This window comes from Osmerus eperlanus, chromosome 20 (genome assembly GCF_963692335.1).
Source record: "Osmerus eperlanus chromosome 20, fOsmEpe2.1, whole genome shotgun sequence".
NCBI classification, from domain to species: Eukaryota; Metazoa; Chordata; class Actinopteri; order Osmeriformes; family Osmeridae; genus Osmerus; species Osmerus eperlanus.
Window position 1 is genome coordinate 8,351,185 of NC_085037.1, and position 24,676 is coordinate 8,375,860.

Genomic DNA, 24,676 nt, shown 5'->3' on the forward strand with positions numbered 1-24,676 from the left:
GCCCGTTTGTCTCTGTACTAGAAAGTGGGTCATTTCTTTCTCCCTCCTTCTTCACCAAATAGAGATGTTTGGAGCAGAACCCTCCCGCGTCTGGTTGATTTCCAACAGCCAATGGGAGGTGAGCGAGCCCCTGAGCCGTGGAGCTTGAAAGAAGTTTGAACACAGTTAACTTTGGATAGAATGTCAGGGTGAATTAGAGAGAAGTCTCTGGACAGCTCGCCAACTCTCCAGCACCAGTCGGCATGTTCCCACACACAGCGAGAAAGACAGAGAGAGAGAGAGAGAGAGAGAGAGAGAGAGAGAGAGAGAATGTGAATGCAACCAGCCTTAGAAGCACCAAGACCCAAATTAGGTCCTATCCAGTCACTAAATCAGGCCATGCTTAGTAGCTAATATGAAAGGTTCCTACATGTCATGCATAAACATAGCAGTGCTTTAGTAGTTTAATATTGGCAGGCTTGCTGACTCATTCAGTTCAATGGGGGTAGATGATGACACATTGTAATGGCATATACTGTATAAAACAACTTACTTTCACCAGGGGGTAAAAGATGATCCCATGAATTTCAATGGACCTGACCCATGAATCATTATGTGCCAGTGATGGTGCGTGTGGCAACACATTAACTTTAGCTTTAGCAACAGCTTCCTCATCATGCTGTAACTTGTCTGTTGGGATAACTCATCCATCTGGATGCAAGTTGCATATCTGACCTATGAATTTAAATGAAGCAGCAAAGGTTGCAAACCCCATGTGGTAACTGGACTGAGTCATGCACGATTCTCACTTAGAGACCGTGAAATTGTCTACTTCCTACGGTTTTTGTGTCGAGACTGACTCAGCAGTTTATGTCCAGGCACTTTTTGAAAGCTGAGGTGACCCCTGTTGATCTCAAAGATAAGATAGGACACACGCCTGGACAGAGACACTTATGATACGTAGAGAACTGCAGATAGATCTCCTTTCACTTTGCCCACTGAATTTTCTGTCCAGTCAACAGGATTTGGGATCTGAGACAGTGTGTAATTTGGTCTGTCTGGCTGGAGGAAGATGACAGAGCAAACCACAGATGGAGGAAATTGAAGAATTTTTGAATTGTTGACTGTGTGAAAAGCAAAAAGACAAGGATAGCAAACAAAAACAAATTGAGCTTTTTGGACTGGAGGTATGTGTGGGTCGGCTTCTTCACAGATGCACATGTACACATAATCACACCCACTCTTTCCAAAAAAGCTGATTTTATTTGGTTTCCCATTCCAAGCTTTTGGGGGTTTCACAGTAAAGGCACATAGAAAAATAAGCTAATTTTCTCGGGCTGATTAAAAGGCTTATTTTTAGTTGATGCTTCGAGCTACTGTTAGCACATAAAAGAGCAGCTGTTCGCTAGCTAACAGAGTGCTCGGTTCATCGTCATCTAACTGATGCCGGTCCAATCCCAGACTCTTCTCCCAGATCCCCTGGGGGTCTCTCTTGGCACCGGGGATTACAAAGGGAGAGAACGCACCCACATCCGTTGTAAACTCCTCCTAGTGAAGCGCTAATTAGCTTCACCTTTAAAATATGTCCTGGGAGCTAACTGGCTAGCAGGGAGAGCCCCATCTGTACAGTTCGACACCAAATATACTTCAGTCAGATGGCCTCTTTTTCCAGGCTTGCTTTCTGGGTCACACAATGAAGTCTCAAACTTCTTTCTGTTCTCATCTGAAAGAGGCAGTGTGGTCTGTCCTTGCTAACAGAGTTTAAGAAGAAGAAACATTTGTTCTTCTAACAGTACGACATTCGTACAACACACACGCACCCATTCACGAGTGTATACCGCAGATATTTGTTTCTGCATTATTCCCATCCATGCCGTACTTCCTCTAAGCCAGGAGCCGTTGGCAGCCATATCAGCGTCACCTGTAGACCAAGTCGAAGGAAACATGCCTATATTATTATGCTTGTCTTGGTCAGGGCCAGGGCAGGAGTGCAGTCGGTTCTGTTATACATGGTTTTGTATTGGGGTTCTTTGCGGATGAAACCCATGTGAGCATGATCTATCCCACCAGAGCACCAACAGGCCTGGGAGAACGTGCCCCCAATGCCAACAGTGTCTTAGTTTTGAATCGAATCCAGGACCTTCTTGCTGAGAGGTGGCAGTGCAAAGCACTGTTTAGAGAAGAATGAGGATGATAGCACTCACACTGTGCTAACTGAACATGTGATGGCTTAGTCACTACAGGGTTTGTCTGAAACCGGATATCTGACTGTGAACCACATGTACTTCCTGCCTGCTTTGGACAGTAATGGGATTTGTGAAGTCGTCTTTGTTGTATTACTAAAAATCATCAAACTGTCTGCCACTGGACAAACCTGGCAGAACTCAATGCCTCTGACATGCCCCCGGGGAGACTGTAAAACTATTGATTGTGTTATCTTTGTAGTGTTAGAATGGCCTCAGTGACCCGTTTACCCCAAACGACCTGTTCTTAAACCTTGTTGCTCAAGGATGCGTTCCAGTGTGAACCAACTTTTTGTGTTGAAAAACACAGCAACCAATTTATTTTTGGTTGAAATTCTCAGACATTTTCCAAATTAGGTGCTATAACTGGAACAAAACCCCTTCCATGTTGGTGGAAAAGGGATGAGACAATGTGAGTTTAGAGGTGTATGGACATTTCTTGGTGCAGTTCATCAAATATTTAACAACAGTAACACCTAAAAAACCATCTCTAAAATGAGTCAAATCACATTTTCATTGATATACCCCATTTTATATAGCTTTTTACAAGCAATGTCACAAACAGCCCAAAGATCATGGCAACATTATTTTATTGATACGATATGACATCTTGAGCAATGTGAATTTTGCACTTAGAAAGATCGTTGCCAGTGCCAAGATGGTGGATTTAAGAGTAGGAAACATTTTCAGTTCAGTTATTTTCCTTCTCTATTTGTACCCCCATTTGCTCTGTCTCACTGAGGAAGAAGGAGGGGGAGGAAGGAAGAGGGAGGGAGGGAGGAGCGTTCACTGTGATGCATCTCTTCCCTTGCACTGTGAAAAACACTGCATGTCAATGATCTAAAGGGCTATATATAGTAACTAGCTAGAAAAAATCACATATCTTTTCAATCTTATCTCCTACCAAGCACACCAAAACAACTTCACACACACACACCCCTTTCTTTCAAGTGAGGTAAACCAATCGCCATTCTTCATTCCTCGTTCCGTCTCCTCTCCCAACCTTCTTTTCTTCTACTCCTCTGTTTCTATCCTGCATCCTTCTCCCTCAGTATCACTGTATCGTAGAGACTCACTTAACGGAGGATGCATAATTCATCGTCACTCATGAGTGGGTGAGCACCAGCCATGCATTGAGTTATGACACAGGAGAGGGGGAGAGGGAGATGTATGCCCAGGCAGCATAGAAGGGGAGAGAGAAAGAGTGAGAGGGAAAGAGAGAAAGGGGGAGGGTAGGGAGGGAAGGAGATGGGGAGACGAGAGAAAATTGAGGGAGCAATGCTTTGTGCCACGCATCCCAAGTCGGTATGGTTTGAAACATGACTGGCTGAAGCTGGTCCCTCCCCCTCCTCTGGTCTGAGGAGACAGATCAAGGCCTTGTTCCCCTGCTGAGACTGCAGCCTGGCCCCGGTCTGTACAGTCAGCCTCTCCACTAATCAAATGGCCATAACCCTGTACAGCATGAGGACCGCCATGAGCAATCATGAAGGTTGTATTTGTGTGCAGTTATACTGTCAAATGTATTTGTGGAGATTTCCAATTGTGTCTACATTGACCTCCGTGATGCAGATTGACTGTATCCTTTGATCCAACTGTGAAAAGCTAGAATCTTTGAAGCAAGATTTAACCATATAGTGTCACGCAACCTTCTTCTGCCATTTGTTAACTCTTTGTGTTTACAGTACATTTCACCATAGCATGACCCAATGAAAGTCTCAGTGTGCACGGTGTGATGTCATTAGAAGTGGACACATGAACCAGTTCTCAAGCACAGGGGAAGTGGTCATGAAATATTTGCCATGGTTTCAGGTGCAACGTAACATGACACTTTTAGCCTCTGGAGTGCCATACGTCCACCATGAAACCAACATTTGTTTTTGCTTTTGTAATGGTTCTTGATTTGTTGTTGGGTTGTAATCTGTGGGTTACTGTGGCCCGGAACATTGGCCTTGGCAGCCTTCCAGAACTTGGCAACACTCCAACACAGATGCCGGACAGATTTATAGACGTGTCATCTTTTTAATCTCCCGCTACATGAATTGCGTAAAATATTTATGAAAATAATCTCAAATGATCTATCTTTCTCATGTTGCCTGTTATAAAAGTCAGACTGATTTGGATCTTAGAGTCGGCCCAGTCGGTTTGTGTGGGTGGGTTGTGTTGGAGGAGATGATTACGATTTTTGTGTAAAACTCTTGAGAGTATAGACATCGATCTGTTTTCAGATTTACAGTTCAATTTATTTTGCATTAAAATTGTTTTTCAAGTAGGTCTATCAGACAAAAGGCATTCTTTTGTACTGATTTCATGCTCTGCTGTCTAGTTATAACTGCCCTATATCACCATCTAGTGTCAGTCTACCAGTACTGCATCTACACGTTTGCCTGGAATTGTTTACTTTACTGAACAAAAACATGGGAATCAAATAGACTCTGATAGTCCCCGTCTTTTTCCTCTCCTGTCCCTCTCTCCATTCTCCCTCTCTTTCCCTCCCCCTCGCTTCACCCTTTCTTCAGCTGTCCACTGCAACCTGAGCCAGAATGGGATTGACCACCAGATGTGCCCCGAGGACGTGACATCACACCTGGAGGAGGAGCCTCTGGACCCAGGCGCCGGCCTGGACGACAACAGCCCCACCTACCAGGACGTGAGCCTGGGCTACCAGCGCCGCTCGCCGCCGCAGCGCTCCGTATCTGAGTCCGAGCTCTCGAGGGTAAGAACCGGGGTGGATCTGAGGAAGTAGTCCCCAGTGCCTCTTCTGGTCGTCAGGACAACATATTATGGGTTTTACTCGGTTGCTCGTTCGTCAGCTTGGTTGAGTTCAAAATCAGCGAGGTGTGATGTGTCATTACAGTCTTGTTACATCTCCCCTTCTGCCCCGGCCTCCTCTCTTATGCAGATCCTCTCTAGACATAGTGTGTAGTGAGAAGAACAGCAGGCTAGACGTGATCCACACCTCGCACCCTCCCTACCGGGGGAACAGGAAGCGATTAGTAATATAAATCAGCTGTCAGTCACTGCTGCTAACAGGAAAGAACTGGCGCTTCTCTGTTTCGACACAGGCGGACGATGTTCCGGATGAATCCCTGGATCTTTGGAGTGACAGCTCAGGGAGTCTTTTGTAATCGCGCTAGCCCACGGAGCATGGGGCTCGCTCTGCACCGACTGCGATTAGACATGTTTGAATCCTAACAGAGGGGTAGTCTTCATAGAAAACATGTTTCAATTTTTGTGGATTTTCGCACACACGGAATGTTACAGCAGCATAATTAACCTACTCGACCCTGTATCTCTATAAATGGAAGCGTAGAGTAGGCCATGGTAATGTTTTGTTCAGCACAATAAGCACAGGGCTATAATCGTTTGAACTAACGACTTCACACACTAGACAGACACGGGCCATAGCTAGTTATGACTTGGGTGTGAAGAGTATAGCATGGGTGATGCAAAATCCACTTTTTCACACTTAATCAATATCACGCCTGCGCTGATAACAGAGTGTGTCTAAATCAGGCCTTATTTGCTGTGTGCATTGGGCTCACAGGCGCACAACTTCAGGCGGATTAAAAGACCTTGTGTGCCACGTCCTTTTGATGTGTCTCAACCAAAACTGCCCCCCAACTCCAAATCCAATTTGAACCCAGGGCGTTTTCAGAAACTGTTATGAATTCACTCGACGCAATGTTTTATTTCTCCCCTGCTGTCCTCACTCGCGCACGCAGGCACACACACGCTCGCGCACACACACACACACACTTTCCTTTCCACGTCCCTTCCGTTCTCATCCCCAAATGATACCGAATAATGAATGCTGTGACTTTTCTTTTGCCTCTAAGCCTGAGAGAGAGAGAGAGAGAGAGAGAGAGAGAGAGAGGGAGGGGGAGAGAGAGGGAGAGGGGGAGGGGGAGAGGGAGAGGGAGACTATACCCACTGCAGCAGTGGCTGGCTACTTAATTAACTGAGAGGCAGAGATAGGCAGAAGGACACTGGGGCTCAGTGTTTTTCTGATGCCCACTCACTCCCATTCAGCAAGACATGAACAACTCCAGACAATCTTTTTATTACCTCCTACACTCACTCTCTCGCTCACTGTCCAGGTGGACGGCTCCACCGCTAGGTGGCGCTGTGGCACTGTAAACATGAAAATACTGATTGGCCAGAGAGGCCTTTCAGGGTGTATGGTGCCAGTGTAGCCGGTGTGTATCGGTGAAACTCACTCCTCAGGTATGTAACAGGCCACCCGCGTCAACGAATAGCTAGCTTTTCGTTGGCGTAGTTGGTAGTGGTGGCGCTTGGGAAGCCAGAGGTGGTAAGTTCGAACCCAGTGCGGGACGATTTGCCCGATACCTCTGACGGAGCTTGCAAGGCCACGTCTGTTACACCAGTGTGCCTAATTCGCTGTGAATACGCATCGACGACGATGCTAAATCCTGCCAGATTGGTCGCATATTAGCTAATTCTAACAGATTCTAACAGATGCAGGGAGTCAGGTGGCTGAGCGGTGAGGGAGTCGGGCTAGTAATCTGAAGGTTACAGGTTTGATTCAAAATGACGTTGTGTCCTTGGGCAAGGCACTTCACCCTACTTGCTTCGGGGGGGAATGTCCCTGTACTTACTGTAAGTCGCTCTGGATAAGAGCGTCTGCTAAATGACTAAATGTAAATGTGATATCAGACGTTAACCTCCAAAGTCAGCTGTATAGTTGGTGTACTGTAACCCCCTACTGTCTTTCCTACCATTCTCCTGCCAGGTAGACAGTCCTAAAACTCAAGAACAGACACTGTACTTGACTAGTCTTTGAAGCTTTGTAGAGGTCTTTATTGTTGTTTCATTGTGTCTGCTATCGTGGGCGTTGTTAGTGTCTCTCAATGTCCACATCACCTTAGGAACTGTCTGTCTTAATGCTTTCTTATTCGACGTACTGATATTTATTTTTGAGGTTGTCCTTGCTCTGTTGCTAAGGTAACAAGAAAAGCCTGGTCCACACAAGGCTTTTAATTAGACCATGGCCAACGCAACAACTTGGTGTTTGTGTGTCTGTCTATGTGTGTTGTCTGTGCATGTGTCTGTCTGTCTGTGTGTGTGTGTGTTTATGCGCGTGAGTGCATGCCCAGACATATTTCACTTATAAAAAAATAAAGCCTGCCTTTTTTGTCTCATACACCAGAGCTGTCACTCAAAACCCTAATTGGGCCGCAGTGTTGAACACCAAGGCTGTGCGCCTGAATCTTCTCCTCCGGTTCATTGCCCCCCCCCTCTCTGTCTCTGTCTCTCTCCCTTCTTCTCTCTTCGCTCCACCTCCAGAAGGCCTCACCTACTGAAGCAGGGCCAGCAACAATGTACATCCCTCTCAGAATGTAAAACACAGATGGCTATTGACTTAGTAATGAGCTTATGGAAAAATAATCCTTTCCACTATGAAACGTCATGGTTAACTACATACATGCTTCCTGTGTCTCACAGCAACACACACAGACACACACCCTTGCGTCACCAAGGGATAGAATGCTGGCCCAATAAACCACTCTCTCTCCTCTTTCCCTTACCCCCCCCCCCTCCCCCCCACATGTCACATCCATCAGCTCTATGTCCCTATCCACAATCTGTCCCTATCTCCTGATCTCCGCCCCATGCTCTGCTGTCCTCACACACACTCTCTCTCTATTTGTCTGTGTCTCTCCCTGCCATCCCTTGTCCCTCATGACCCAAGCTAGTTTTTCTAATTCATCCAGCTCTTCTCTCCCTCTTTCTCGCTCTCTACCTCTCTCTCATCAGCGCCCCAGGCTGCTAGTCAGGGTTAATTAGCATTGAGCTGAGCTGTATTTAATGGTTAATGTGTTTTTCTCTGCAACGTCATGGTGGCAGAGGGAGTGAAGGAAAGAGAGAGAGAGGAATTGAGGTATGCAGGGAGGTAGGGAGAGGGGGATAGCGGTATTTGGTGAGGGTGGGGGGGGAGAGGAAGGAGGGAGAGATTGAGGCCCTCCCTACAGACTCAGCTTACACGTGGCCAGTCATGTCGCCACAGAGGCAGTGCACGATGTCACCCTCCCTGCCTTGCGATGCCTCCTCTGGTCTCTCTCCCTTACTCTCTCATTCTCTCCCACACTCCCTCTCTCCATTCACCAGGGCAGAGATAGAGGGACAGATAAAAGGGAAGGAGGGCAGGCGAGAGAAAGAAAAGAACAGGATAAAAAGGGTTGAGAAAACCATAGAGAGAGAGAGAGAGAGAGAGAGAGAGAGAGAGAGAGAGAGAGAGAGAGAGAGAGAGGGTGCGAGCAAGAGAGGGAGAGAGAGCGCGCGGGAGAGTCATAGCTCCTTGTTTTACTGCAGGCATAGATGGAGTGTACGCGTGCAGTATTGCTATGCTGCACCATGCTGAATACACCTAGCCCACTGGAGTCCCAGGGAGTGGGAAGTGAAATGTTAACCACCTCTGTCTGCTGGTGATTTCACTAGCCTCTCAATCAAAAGGAAATGATGCCAGAAGTCCTGAAACACAGTCAATCACCACTAATCTGCCTGGCCAAATATAACAGGATGGTGCATGTGATTTTGTGTCAGGTGTCTGTGTGTGCTAGTGATTGTTTAAACTGTATTTGCCTGTGTGTAATATTGTGTAAAGTATGTGTGTGTGTGTATGTGTGCTTTGTGTGTGAGTGTACTACAATTCAAGGGTAAGTGCCATTCAGGTACACATGCTTTTAGTGTAACACAAGCCCCTTCCCAAGGCTCCCCTACCATCATCTTAAACCACTGGTTTAATGTGTCATTCAGTTCGGACAAAACCTCACTTCTGCTGCTGAGGATTAAGTTATTGACCTTGGTCACATGGTAGTACTGACTTGTTCATTGTTGTAGTTGTATTTCCTCTGTGTCATGCGTCACTTTCCTGATGTTGTGTCCCACAGCCCTGAAATGTGGGTCTTCTTCTACAGCTGTCATACCTACTGTGCAATCAAATCAAATCGAAATGTTATTTATAGCCATTTACACAAGTTATGTCACAGAGGGCTTCACATACACCATTAGTACAACAGCCCCTCAGCCAACCTTCACCCCCAAGGAAGACAAGGAATAACTCCCAGGAAAGCCTTATTGACATTTACATTTAGTCATTTAGCAGACACTCTTATCCAGAGCAACTTACAGGAAGTACAGGGACATTCCCACCGAAGCAAGTAGGGTGAAGTGCCTTGCCCAAGGACACAACGTAATTTTGACGGCCGGGAATCAAACCGGCAACATTCTGATTAATAGCCCGATTCCCTAACCGCTCAGCCATCTGCCTCCCCTATTGAGATTATTTTTTTTTTTAAGAAACCTTGAAGCAATTGGATGAGGGATCCCTTCCTCCAGAGAGGGTTGACAGAGAGGTGCAGACCATGGGCTAAACATGGTCATGCATCAACAGAATAAGAACATGCAAATGGATGTTGAAACATAGGTATTGAGACTTCCAACTCTGTGCTCTGAGTTGGCGAGCGTCAGCACGACCCTGTGTGGTCCATCATAGGAGGCTGATGTCCACTCGGAGACTAGGTCGGACGTTGGTAGACCGGCGTTCTGGCAGGTGTTGACAGCTCAACCCCCCACACCAAAGGGGTTGGGAGGGGGAGAGAGAGAGAGAAGAAAACAGGATTAGAGAATGCGAAGGGGAAAATAACAGTTCCACTAACAGTAAGGGTGAGGTCTCTACCGTCAAGTGTGAACCAATGCAGCAGTTCAGTCTGACAAAAAAAATAAACTGCTGCACACCTCGACTGCTAGATACAGTAACTAGAATAACTAGAATAGAAGAAGTAACTAGACACAGTAACAAACAGGTTCAAGTGTGACGTACTGGACCCACTGCACAGGTGCTCATGCGTGTGTGTTCTCCCTCTGTTGTGTCCATCAGCCGGGGAACGTAAGGCTGTCAAAGCCAGTAGCCCTGTGGACCCAGCAAGATGTGTGCAAGTGGCTGAAGAAGCACTGCCCCAACCAGCACCAGATCTACAGCGACTCCTTCAAACAGCACGACATCACAGGTAGGTGTGTGTATGTGTGTGTGTGTGTGTGTTTTGGCTGATTTATGTCCCACTTCTCGCTCCCTCACAGCCAGCCGGCCTTCCTCTTGCAAGACCTGTTCCCGTCTTTTGCCAGCGTCGCCATTGCCCTGTCAATCATTCCCCCTAACGAGGCCCTTCAAGGTCACCCCCACACCAGCTCGCTAACGACCCTCCGCTTAACGACGCGGCTGCTAATTGGCGCGCTCTCACCCATCTCAGAGCCCAGACGATTACATTAGAACATTAGAACGTTTATCTGCCCCTGCTCTGGCCAGAGTGAGCCGGCGAACCGCCACTCTACCCATGATGCACTTAGCCCGCCGTGGCCGCCGAGAGGGGTCGTCCAGGTTAAGCTCTCGGCATGTGGGCTCCGCCGGTGCCGGTGTTCCATTAATAAGAAGAATGCGCCGCATCCCAGAATCCCCAGCTGGCGGCCCTTCACATCGCATGCAGAGAGAACGACACCGGATGAAAAGAGACACCAAAAGCAGAAGATAGAACATATTACTGCCTTCATCATGATCACACATTAGGTCTCTCCTCTCATCTGACCTCAGCATCGCTTTGCTGCAGAGCTGTAGAGTACGATGTCATAACCAGCCTACAATCCTGTACCTGTACCTCCGGTTCTCAGAAACAACAAAGGCACGAGGTCCACCAAAGACTAAAATGCTAAAGTGTTTTTAAATAATGCATTTTTTCATTAGTCTTCCCCAATGCTGTTGCTTTTGCTGCTTTTAATGTCTTGTGTACCCCTGTACGGTGTCCTTGAGTGCCGAGAAAGGCGCCTTGAATAAAATGTGTTATTATTCATGAAACAAATGGCGTTCACATGTGAGGTTAGCATCGGCTTAGTGACGTGTTGTTGTGACGATCAGAGGAGTCGGTGAAGAGTTAACGGCTAACCTAATTAGGAGATGATGATATGCGTAAAACATGCAAGGGATTCAGTTTGTCACCATATCCAGCATTAATTAACAGAACCCAATTACGGCCGTGCTGATTGGGCCCCACAATGCAATTTGCATCCTAATCAATCTCTGCAATATCATGCACATCTTTGCTCCATTAAAATTAACTACACATTCAAATGATGAATGATACATTGTTGCGAAAAACAATCCTGTTTAGACAAACAAACAGTGACAATGAATACATTGCAAGGCATGCACGCACATATACTCACCCCCACACATATACAGAACAATGCACACACAAATACAGATGCACAAACACACAACCATACAGACCCCCCCCCCCCACACACACACACACACAAACACACACATATCTGACATACACACACATGCATACAAAACCCCCATCTGAGCATAGGTGACATAGGCAGAACAGTTCCCCAGCTCTCCTCAGTTCCAGTAGGGACCGTATGAAGGCTCCAGCCTTCTCTCTCTTTCTATTTCCAAATGAAAACACGACACTGCCTTTCTCAGACATTGACACCACTTGATGTGATTGGTTCTGGCCCAACTGTAGTGAATCAATAAATGAGCTGCGGCGTCCAAACCAGGCCCTCCACGGCTCCAGTACGGTGCCAGAGATGGCACCCCCCCACCCCCACCCAACCCCAACCCCCCCCAACCCCAACCCCCCCCAACCGCAACCCCCCCCCCCCCCCCCTTCATATTACCACAGACAGGCCCTACTTTGACTTCCAATACCAAAGCTGTCATTAAAAATGCATTAAAGCATATTAAGGCATAATTAGACATTAGTCCCTAATCTGGTGTAATTACAAAGAGCGCGTCTCGTGTGCGAGAGTGTGCACCAGTTAAATACACATTTACAGATACCGTAGGTGTAGTCGGAGGAGAGGGGCCAGCCGACACATATCTAATCAGAAACAGAGAGGGATGCTGTCAGAAAGAGTGTGATAGAGAGTAAGAGAGGGGAAGAGGGAGGGAGGGAGAGCAAGAGAGGGAAAGAGAGGGAGGGAAAGAGAGGGGAGAGAGAAGAAGAAAGCAGGCGACGATTGAATTATCGTCCCCGTCATGGAGGACTGCGTGGAATTAGAACATGGAAATTTGGTGGACTCTGAGACGACATGTAGACAACAGGAGAATGAGATGCAGACTGCAGCGAAGAGGCGGCGGTGTGGCGTGGCTGGCCAGCCAGCACACGTGACGGGTCTCGGGGTGACGCTGCTAATAGAACCGGAGAGGAGCGGATCCTCTCGTCTCGTCGGAGGGACAGGGCGGTTCGCGAGGGGGCATGTACCAGGGCTTGTCCATGCTGCTCAACAGAGACTACACTACAGTCATAATAAAACCAAGGGAACAAAGGACCTGGACCACATATATACAGTGACCTCAGCTGTGATGAGATGATGTGGGGTATTATCTTCACCGGGTGGGGGTGTGAGGGGTCGGTCCTCTTCAGGAGTACACCCCAGACGCCCTTGGGCTTTTCTGTTTCCACCTTTCATTTCCTCCCCCCCAGCCCCCTCCCCCCCGTGACTCATCCCGGCTGGTTTAGTGGCCGTCTCTTAGCCCGACGTTGTTTTGATGAGTCATGGCGTGGATGGAAGGTGAAAGGTTGCGTTTGATTGTCCTCTATGGCAGGCACGAAGCCTGAGCAGCACTTGAGAGATGAGAGGATGAATCCTGCAGGCAAAGTGAGAGATAGAGTAGTGGAAGAGAGACCATTATAACAGGCTCAATGTGCCTCCCTGGAATGGCCATTAAGAGAGAAACTACCAGCTCAGCAGCTCTGGAACTGCTCTGTAACTGTTCCATACTTCAGTCTTAGCAAGAGAGGCCACATGGCTAGCTTTCTAGCTTACCTGGGATGGAGGTATCTTGGTGGGTGAGTGAGTTTGCTGTGTGTTGGGAGTCAGGCACAAGTTTGGAGAGCAGGGGTGTAGCCATGTGGTGGCCAGGGGGGGCCACGGCCACCATTGGCCAGAGAATGGCCACCCTGCCGGCCCCCATTCTTTTCTTTTTTTTCTTTTTTTTTTTTAAACCTTCCTGGACAGAAACGGTATAAAGCTGAAATAAATGCATTAGTATTTTTTTTATAAAGTCGTCTTATATTGGCATTTGTCACTTATGCTACAAGCCCCATATTCGCAACATGTTGGGCCACGCCCCCATCAACAGCGCAAGACACAAACCAACGTACTTGCATTCTGACAGCGCTTCAATGGAGACTAGCAGCTAACCACTGGATACCGTTAGAAAACTGCTGCTCTGAGTGATGCAGTGTGTGAGTTTTAAAATAGTCGTTTTTGTCAATCAAGTGCCACCCCAAATAAAAGACTGGCCAGAGCTGGCCCCCCTACAAATAATGTCCTGGCTACGCCCCTGTTGGAGAGTAACCAGAGAACGGTGAGACGCGTACCTAGAGGACAAATACACACACACACACACACACACACAGCTGCACCAGAGCTATGTCTGGTATGTCCGCTCTCATGTGGACGATTCACCTGAGGAGAAACTCACCCAAACACACACACACACACACTCTCTTTTTTCACACACACACTCCTCTAGCTGTGTGTGAAGTGCTGTACGTGTATGAACTTTAGTTACATATTTCAGTATTTTGCCCTGTGGTGTGGAGTGCATATGCGTGCCTGTGTGCGCATGCACTATAAGCTCCCATTCATCAAAGCCGTGGTTGACCGTGCCAGGACATATCTGTAGATTAATCTGTCCTCTCTCTCCACACTGAGGGAGGCCTACTCTCCCTAAACCCATTCATCTAATGTGTGTGTGTGTGTGGGCAGGGGAAGGGGAGCCGTATATGCCCGTTCTGAGCTGCTAGTTCATCAAATAATTTGTTTGCTGGCCTTACCAGTCGGTATGTCCATAATGAATTTGCACTCCCAGTGTCATAACTAACAAAGCACGATGAAGTCACAAGACTGTGTGCATGTGCAGGCGTCTGTGTGTGTGCGTGCATGCTCCTGTGGTCTGTGTGTGTCTGTGTGCGTGTGCGATAGCTACCAGATCCCAGCCCCAGCCTTAGAGAGACTGGAGAGAAAGAGAGAGAGAGAGCGAGACAGAAAGGACAGGTCCTGCTCGGGCAAGCCAAACTGGCTTCACGGCGGACAAACCGAGAGTGGGAGGGAAATTTAAATCCAATCAATATTGTGCAAGTGAAGAGGCTGAAGGGCCTTAAATCATTTTCTCAGTCAATTGGCCAAAGAAGTGGATACAGGAGATGAAGTAAAAAGAGCTTTGTTGTTTGGCAGTGTTCCCATCATAATACCCAAGGCAGGAGAGACAAAATGATTACACACTGATAGAAATAGAAGTACTGTTACCTTACCCAGGGATGAGTCAGTGTGTGTGAGAGAGAGACAGAGAAAGAGAGAGACAGAGAGACCGAGAGAACGAGAGACAGAGAGAGAGACAGAGAGAGAGACAGACAGAGAGACAGAGAGAGAGAGAGAGAGAGAGAGAGAGAGAGAGATGGGGATGCTAAAATCTGTGTATCTGGGTTGTTTCCATAACAGTGTGATGGTCTGTTCTGACCTCCCACACACCACTGGGCCTAATTAAACACACCAGTGGTTGCACCTATCAATCCAACACACCAAGCTTTCCATCTTACCCTCTTCATGAGCACATGTACCTATCTTCCTAATTTTCTAGTCCTCTCCACCACAGCTCTGTGTCTTCATTGTGGTTGGATAAACGCCCTGCTGTGGCATGCTGGGAATGTGGATGTAATGAGTCAGAAGCAGATCTTTGGAAGAAACTTTTGGACTTCTCTCAGAAGCGTTCTGCTTGGCTTCCCAGACGGGTCTCTCTGCTACCGGAAGGAGTGGTGTGTGTTGGCACCGACGATCAGAACTGGCTGCTTGCTCCGAACGCTCTAATCTTCAAGCATCTCCACCAACGCATTTACACACACACACACACACACACACAGACCAACACATTTACACACTGACCCACACACACACACACACACACACACACACACACACACAGACCAACACATTTACACACTGACCCACACACACACACACACACACACATGCCGCTGCTGTCCTCTCATTCACACACTGTCAGTGTGATGCCTATGACGAGAAAAATGCTCTCCACACCAGCTGTTTATGCACTGCTGAGACCGCAATGGTGTTTATCTGATATACAATACCTCTGATTTCATTCAGCAGCCATGTATGCCTGTTATGGCACAGGCTTTGTTGCTTTGTAAAGTCGAGGTCAATAATCATAGACTAGAGTCTGTAAGAACCTTTCTCCATCACTCTCTCTCCATCTCGATCCATCACTGCCTCCCTTCCGCTCAACCTCTCTATCTACTCATCTCCTCCTCTCTGTCCTGTCTCGTGGTCTCCCAGGCCTGTGTGTGTGTTCTGTATAGGGCTGCTTAGTGTTAGGGGAATGGTGCTCATTAAACCTGTATCTGGTGTCCCAGCCTCTTATACCAGTTTAGCATATCCTGCCCCCTCAGCCGTAGTACCCGGCAAAGGGTTTCTTTTGTAAGTGCAGGGAGGTGTGCCAAAAATCTCAAGAGTTATAGCACTCACTGCTCCAAGAAATAAGCTCTCTCTGACTGCCAGACTTTGTGTGGAGACAGTAAGGTGCTTACACGAGGTCTGAGAAAGGCCAAATGAATCTACAACACTGTCCACGAAACCTTCGCAGCAGTGTCTAACTGAAATATCGAAACGTCTGGTCCTTCTGCAATCGACATGGCCGTTAATAAAGTCATGTACAATACAACTCAGAGGATATAACAATGGTGTGATGCGTTGGAAATGTGTGGAGGAGAAGGTGTGTGGGGGTGGAGGCAGAAACAGAGGGGAGAGAGGAGAGAGATGTGTGAAGGGGATGGAGAGGCAGAGGTGAAAGAGTTGTTGGAGCACAAATGGAGTGAGAGAGGGGAAAGAGGGATGAAGAGAGAGAAATTTGTGGGGCGGGGGGGCGGGGGGAGAAAGGAGAGAACACGTGACAGACAGACCATGGTTTCCCCGCTGCGAGTCTCTAAGCCGGGGAAAGTTAATGGGCTGTGGGCCAATCAGGAAGAAGCTCGGCCCCACAGTCATTAGCAGGAAGTAGCGTAGTGAGAAGAGTGTGTATTTGTGTGTGTGTGTATTAGTGTGTGTATAGGGCAGGAGGGGGGGGGGATCTACAGGGGTCCGTCTCTAATTCTCAGTAATCTCACAGAATGATCTTCTATTGGCTCCCAGTCCCACACTCTAAACATGCCGCCATAATGAGAGTAATTAATTAGACTGCACTTCCATCCTCTCTTATCTCCCTCCAAAATCCCTGTTTTAGAAAAGATAAGGAGGAGATATGGGGGCAGATTAAATTAGGGATCTAGAGCTGTGCCCCCTAGATGCGGAGGGAGGGGACACACGGGTGGGGGGTGTAAAGAAAGATGTGGTTAATGGGGAGAAATTGTTTTTCAATGAAAGCAAGTGTGTTCGAATCTGCGGTGGATTCAATGGCACCATAAACAGTGAGAGGTTGAGTTCCGATGTGAAGGATGTCTAATTCTCTGTCTTCTCCCTCTCTCTTTCTTTCTTTCTTTCTTTCTCCTTTCCTCACCCTCTCTCCTCTCTTCATCTCTAATCTACACTTCTTCCTCGCCCTCTTGCTCCATCCCCGCCTCCAGGCCGCGCCCTGATGAGATTGACGGACAGGAAGTTGGAGCGAATGGGGATCATGCAGGAGGCCCAGAGGCAGTACATCCTGCAGCAGGTCCTGCAGCTCCGCGTCCGCGAGGAAGTCAGGACCCTGCAGCTACTCACACAAGGTAGTCAAGTCTCCACACCACCAGGACAACACAGCAGCTCCTCACACAAGCTACACAACTCTGAGAGACGGAGAAAAAGAGATGAAGAGAGAGTTCGAGGTAGGAAGAGAAAGCCAGAGCGAGAGAATGAGGAAAGACAGATGGAAAGAGAGAGATGGACAGAGAGAGAGAGAGAGAGAGAGAGAGAGAGAGAGAGAGAGAGAGAGAGAGAGAGAGAGAGAGCAGTGTCATGCCTTTTTCTCCCCTTGGTTCTCCCCCAAAAGCGTCCTCGGAGCCCCCTCCCTCCCAGATACATGCCAAAGAGAGACTGGTACTGCTTCTGGAACATTCACTGGGTGATGCTAACGGTAGAAGGAGAGGAAGGAGAGGGTGAGAAAATGAAGCAATAGTGAGAAAATTAGGAAGCGAGAGAGAGAGAGCTGAAAGGACAGAAATGTCCTAAGAACAGGCAGGAGTTGATGATGCCTAGAGGGAGAAGAGAAAACTGAGAGAGAAAAGGGGGGGTGGGCATTGGGTGAGAAGATGGAGGTGGGTGGGGGGGGGGGAGATTGCGAAGAACCAAGAACAGAGGCTCTCCATCACTTGCCAGAGTAGTGTGAGGCGAGGGAGGAGAGCGAGAGAGGAGGTGAGAGAAGGCCAACACAGGAACAGAGACCAAGGATGGGGAGGACTTGGTGGGGACATTGACAGAGGGCCTAACAGGTAGAAGAAATAAGTCGAAGGAGAAAAGTCGTTAAGAGAGAGAGCAGCAGAGAAAAAGACAAAGATGGCAGAAAGAAAAGTGAGGGAGTGAGAGAGAGAGAAAAAGGTGGAGAAAAAAAGTTGGAAAGATGAACAGTAATTACTGCGGTGTACTCCAGACAGAATTAAGGAGACCGCCAGTGATTAACCTTTAAGGCACACTGGGCCAGTGCAGACAAATGCAGCCATTACATCCCTCCCCTCCACAGCAACATGCAGCCCACACCTCATTTATTATATCACTTAACAACCCACATGGATGGCGTGATCCAGCCTCACACAGGATAATGCCCAGACAACAACACACGCACGACTTTAATTGAGAAGAGCTCACCAGGAAACAGAGAGCTTGCTGCCACGGCAGCGCAAGGCGCAGAGACAGAATCTACGGCCTCCCGCTAGAAACAGCGCCTGCCACCGAGACTTCAACAACGGCGTCGGTCAGGAAGCGCAGCGACTCTGGCTCGTGTGTTGCTGCGCTTCGCCTGGAGCCTGCACATTGGGAAACATCTCCAATGAACGCACGTCTTCGGGAAGTGGAAAGTACGGTTCGTTTTCGAGCGTTGTGCTTTGCTTCTGCGTTGACATTTTTCACGCTGGAAAATGTAGAGGGAAACCCACAGTGCTGGACAAATAGCCGTGGCCACAGAGAGGTCAGCCCTATATTAGCAGACCAGTAGACTGTTTCCAGCAGTAGCTTGGTTACATTTACATTTAGTCATTTAGCAGACGCTCTTATCCAGAGCGACTTACAGTAAGTACAGGGACATTCCCCCGAGGAAAGTAGGGTGAAGTGCCTTGCCCAAGGACACAACGCCATCTGGCACGGCCGGGAATCGAACTGGCAACCTTCAGATTACGAGCCTGATTCCCTAACCGCTCCCTAACCGCTCAGCCACCTGACTCCCAGTGGTTCTCACTGACACAGATATGTTGTCATCAATTGCTGGGAGCAGTAATCTACTTAAGTGTCACACTGTAGGTCTGTTGTATTGTCTGCATCTGTAGCCATGGATACTGGCCCAATCTTGACACACAACATTCTGTTGCAAGCGCAAAGATGTGTCAAGTGCATAAATGTTCCAGTCAGCTTTTTGATGACAATCACAAGATGGGATTGAGGAATCTTTAACTAAAATCGCCACGTCAAACTTGACTAAACTTGAATATTACCTTTGACATTAAATCGAATCGTTTTTTTGGTCTGTTGGTTCAACTCAATCTCAGTGTCATCAGACTCAGTTTTGTTCGTTTTTGCTTCGCTGAATGGAAAGTGGAAAGTCATGTATTGTTTGAACGCCCCCACCCAAATGATTGCTATTTTCTGTATTCAATTTCATGGCTATTAACGATTTATGATGTTTTTCAATAGCATCTCTTCATTACAGATCAACTCATAAACACAGCATTAGGCACAAGCAGACTGCTTTTTCTGAAACTTGAATTACACAGCCCAGAGAATCAGGAATAAATGCTATTTGCCAAGTGGTACAGTACCCTTCTTATATATAGACATAGAGCACAATAGGGTTCATCTAGTGTGAGCGAGGGCAAGATGGCCGCTGGGAAGCACCCTCTCTCTCAGTCTTTGCTGATATGCGGTGAACAATTACAGACCTCAGACCACTCCTAATCTTCTCCACAATGTGGGTGTGGTTCCTGCTATGTCTCTCTGCTATGACCTTACTCTGGGGTCATCTGTTTTCTCTACTCCTAAACACAGCACTCTGCCGTAGAGAACCTATCACGTTTATCAATCAAAACACCTTATCAAGCAGGTGAGTTGTCTGGGGAAGGATCGTAGCCTCCAGGTGTGAGTGATGAGATCCGTTCCTTCTGTGGACTGCACTGTACTAGGCCACCGCTGTTCCTCGCTCCAGGCAGAGTGATGAATTGACTTTTGGTGCTCAGGAGCCCTTTACTCAGTGTTCTTTGGTGGATATAGTCATTACCCTGTGCTCTTTAGTGAACGGCGATATCTTGGCCCTAAAGGAGTCTTAAGTGAAGTGAGTATAGAGTCTTTCCTCCGGGCCTTTCAGTGAAAGGGAGTATCTGTGGCCCCAGACTGGGGAGCTGAGTGCTCTCATTATCCTGGAGCTTCCCCCCCCCTCCCCCCATCCTACCCCCTCCTCTCCCAGGCAGGTCAAATTAATTCTTTTTCAAAATTCCCTGTCAGCGATATACCCTTAAGAGACAGTATCTGCAGCAGCTCTACACCTTAAAGATGTGATTAAGGTTAGGAAAAAGCCAATTTTTCAATCCCATCCACCCCCACTTCCTAGATACATAAAGCCATATGGTAATATCATATTTAATGATGCCTACCTAATTCCTGGTTCGAATGGAGTGAACACAGTGTGGATGTCTTAGGTGACACTGCATATTAGGTGCCAATCTTGGTTTGTATTCATAAGGTCAGGTGTCATAGAGAAGAAAATAATTACGCTGTTTCGCGGAACCGCCTGTTCGCCACCTCGTCATTAGTGAAGGGAAACGGCCGCCTTGGCGCAGGGCTACTCGTGGCGAAGGACAATGTAGCAACACGGCTAACGCTAATAATGATTTGAAATACAGAGGAGTAATTACACCTGCCTTTTCAGGGGGCCATCGTCCATTCATCCAGGCGTGTTGAGAGCCAGCCTGGATAATGAAGCCGCCCCTGCTGTCAGTACTCTGTCGGAAACACAGCCGTGGTGTTTTGGAACAAGGATGAAACAGCATGGTGTTATGAAAAGAAATATCCCCTTTTTTGATTACCTCAGGCTGTAATTCCCCTCCATGTGAAGTCAAGGCTCCTTGCCTTGGTTACCAATTAGAGCTCTGTTTCCTCCCCTGCCCGACACTCCCCGACCAGGCCTGCCCAATCGCCATCTTGTCTGCTTTGTACCCAAAGCAGTCGAGCATTGAGGAAGCAGGAGAATGCCAAGGCTGGAACGTGGAAGCACATCTTCATCAGGTTTTATCCAGGGAGAAGTGTAGAAATACAAGAATACAAACTGAACCATCTCTCTCGTCTTTTCTTTCTTCCTCTCCCTCTTTCTTTCTGTCCATCTAACCTCTCTCGTCTCTCAAGGACGCGAAAGAGGGACGCAGCGAAGCATGAACAACGTGCAGATCTCCTAATGAGGCAGAAGGAGAGAGGGCATCACCAGAATTGAAAAGATGGAGGAAAAAACCCATAGAGAGAGAGAGAGAGGAAAAGAGAAAAGTCGGGCAGGTAGATTTGGCCCGAGGCTGTAGGACTGTAGTCAACTATAATATGCAAGGAACTACACACACACTGTTGAACCTTGACCCTCTGTTTTTTACAGAGACTGAGCTATATCTCGCACAGGTTCTATGGTTCACAGAATGTAGACCACAGCTCTCTGTTACCTCAGCCGGAAGGCCCTCAATATGGCTTGTATGCGGCCAGTGTCTGGAGAAAGGACAGCTAATATTTAAATGAATCAGGATCTGTCTGTAAAATCTGCATAAAAGTCAAGCCCCTAACGTGAACTTCCCAAATGTTTACTTTTGCCTAAATCACTGCTGGGCTCAACATCAGCAGAATACAGCAGATCGATGAGGCCAAGAGCGCCCTTGTTTTCTTGTTTTCTTTTCCTTTTTTTCCTTTCATTTTAAATCAACCGGGTCATCCGGTTTCAGTTTCCCTGTGTGGAGCCGCGTTCATCCGTTTACCGAGAAATGAAGACCTATTAAAAAGAGGCAGCGCGCCGGTTCCACTCAGTCTAGCGCCCCAGTGGTCGTCTACAGCCTCCATCTGACCGCCAGCGCCTGGGCAGCCTCTCAGGAACCTAGACGCCACGACCCATGAAGCCCGCTTCCCGCCACTCAGTCACCATCTCCCGACCTGGATCAATAGCCAGGACACTCCCAGGGCTGCTGCTCTGGCCCAGGGCCATATCCCAGGCCAGCCATTTCCCCTGGCCATACAATTTGTTAGTACACAGTATAGCGGGCGTGGCCCCAACGCTAATGTATACAACCAGGGAGCAGTGAGAGAGTGCACTTAAGATGAGGTGTTTTGTAGGCTTTTCGTTAGTTGCCATGGTGACCTTAAAGAAGCGTCATGCCAGTTTGTGGGGGGAGCGTTAATGCTGGAGTCTAACCTCTCCTCTCCAGCTTTCTGTAGTACAGCTTTACAATAACGTTTTGTGTCTTCAGGGCTGTGTTTCTAGTTTCACTACCATTAGTAAGGACCAGTCTCCAAAATATAGGTTGAACTCGACCCTAGACCTAAATTCGAAAATTGTACTTAAACCATTGAAAGGGCTTCGTAAAATTCGTAAAATCTACTCTTTTAGTACCCTTGATCCAAAACAACTTAATAAATATAATCTTCAGGGGCTATGCAGCATTTATTAAAACAAATTTAGCTCTCAAAGTCAGGACCCCACAGTATGCAGCAGGTTTTAAAGGCTGATCTTAACCTGAAATAATACAACTGAGAATGCTTGGGAATATTGTAACGTGTGACAAGGTCTTGAAAGCTACGTAAAGAGTCTCCATTTAAATCTCGCAGGGCTTGAATACCTTTTTGAGACCATGTGTCCTGAATAAAAGGTTACCACCCGTCAGTATATGTACTATAGCCTACACAAAGTACCTTACAGGAATAACACTTTAATGTCATGGTGAACCACTCACTTATACGAATACGGGTCAGGAGGGTTTGGCTAATCTCCTAGTGGACATATCAGTTTCTGGAATAGTAGTGGATACGGTCTGAGTAGACAGGCAGCAGGTGTATGAATCCGACACGCCTTTATTTAGACAAATGCGCCAGCAACGCTTAACATGTGTTGCGGGCGATGCAGACGGACGGTCGTAAAAGCAGACAGACAGCGAGCAAGATGGGGAGCGAGGGAGTCCAGTCAAGGAAATGATGCGTATCACAGAGCTACTATAAAAGGAAATGATGTACATACGTTGAGCTGTGGATCATTATTTGGGTGTCGAGGATTTAAGACGGCAAGCTCGGTGACAGGCGTGCACCTGCTAAACCGTTATTATTGTAACATTCCTCACTCCCGGGGCAAACATGATTGATGACGGTTGTTAACTTTGGTTTTGGCCTGATAACTGTCACACATTGTCTTTATCTATTCTCAAAAAGCAAAGACACCAAAACAAAGTCATTTGTCAAGTAGTAGATATTACTTGTTCGGGACAGCTTTTAGCGATGAAAGTGAAGTAAACACGGTTTGCGATTTAGTATTATCAATATTGATGCAATACAGATAGTGTAGTAGTGCAGTTTGACCATATCTGTGTCGCAATTGAGGCTAATCCACCTTTATTGAATACTTTCTCATTTAGCCTCTTGCATAACCTGCCTACAGAGGACAAGCGCCTCTAATGACCTAATCTTCTGGTCTGTAAGTCCTACAGGGCCAAACAAATAGAGCTAATTCCTCTATTGTTGTCGACGGTAACTCAAGCTCCCGGGTTACAAATGGACCTGATTGTGTTCTGAGTGGGCCCTTACCCAGGCTTTTGTCCACGCCCTCCTCCTCTTCCCTAGCACAACATTAAGAAGCGCCAAGCAAGGCAGTGAAAGAGAATATTCTTGCATCCCCGTTACTGATCAAGAAATGTTTGTCATCCAATCTAATTAGTGCCATACATTTTTTTTATTTTTTGTGCTTATTAGCCTGCCAAAATGTCAGAAATTGCTTTATTTAATTAGAACATTTTACAAATAGCATAACAGCATAAAAAGTGATTATCTTGTGCTGGTCTTTGTTTAGAGGATGAAATGTCATGCAGCATGAAACAAGACGAGATCAAAGAAGGAGTATTTTTGTTGCATGTAAACCAATAATGTCAATCTGAGGTGTAAGCAAACCTGTGGGGACAAACATCACCACACCAGACTTGCTGTCAGGACAGTTGTAGCGGAACCTCAAGACTTGCAATTTGCACTTCTAGATTCATGACTGCTGCTGTTAGATTGTGAAATTGTCACAGTCAAATGTTCTTGTACCAATGTACAGTACTCTCAAAATAGCTTCACTAATTTGAGTATTGCTGGACTGTGTTCTCCTAACAGGTCGGATTTTAGAGGCATTTTGCTATGGTTCAGTCTCTTCGGGTTTACTGAATTAATAGCAAGCCAGCAATGGCTTTTATCCGTTACCAAGACTAAATTAATTCACAGGACTTGGAGCATCAGAGAGTTATAACTTTCATTTTAATTACTTTATAAATATTTACAGCCAAGGGTTGCCAAGAGGTTGAAATATAAATGAGGCTTTTATTTGTAAGTAGCTAGTGTTATCATCCTCACTCTCAATGTTCCCTGAGTCTGTTCTAATTTCAGTGTGTGTATGTTTGTGTGTGCGTGTGTGTGTGTGTACAGTATGGTTTTTTGTGAACTTGTGTGAGTGAATCAATGCTCATCCTTGCCTACACTTGCTATAATATTAGAATATGCTCCTCCCAAGCTACAACTGCCATCTGTTGGAGCACCAGGACATTTATGTATTATCCATGCACTGTATGTCAACTACCTCAATCAAAGTGTGAATGTGTGTGCCTGGGAAAGTGTGTGCGTGTGTGTGCATGTGTGTGTGTTAGCTGCCTGCAGGCCTAACTTGCCCTCTATTAAAGATTTACACTGTTCACAGGGGGAGTTATTAAACCCCAGAGCCTCGTCATGCAGCCCCACTTCCAGGCCAGTTTGTAGCATTGTCAGGAGATTAAAGCAGGTTCATTGAAAGGTCTTTTAGCTATTCCCCATGATTGATCTTCCTCTGCCCCTTTGATACCGGAGCTAAGGATGACGTTCTGTTCCTCTTCTCCCTCTCTCTCTATCTATCTCTCTCACTCGCTCTTTCTCTGTCTCTTTCTTTCTCCCTCACTCTCTCTTGCCCTCTCTTACTTGCCGTGTATGCACTAGTC

The 24,676-nt window shown here is 47.1% G+C and overlaps 1 protein-coding gene across 2 annotated transcripts in view; it reads left to right on the plus strand.

Annotated features, from left to right (window-relative positions):
* Positions 1–24,676, plus strand: part of samd12 (sterile alpha motif domain containing 12) — a 53,272-nt gene that overhangs the window by 6,071 nt on the left and 22,525 nt on the right. For both annotated transcript variants that reach the window (XM_062445700.1, XM_062445699.1), the window contains exons 2-4: positions 4,739–4,935; positions 10,120–10,249; positions 16,889–17,029. In XM_062445700.1, the coding sequence (XP_062301684.1) occupies positions 4,739–4,935; positions 10,120–10,249; positions 16,889–17,029 (468 nt within the window). The remainder of the gene's footprint in view (positions 1–4,738; positions 4,936–10,119; positions 10,250–16,888; positions 17,030–24,676) is intronic.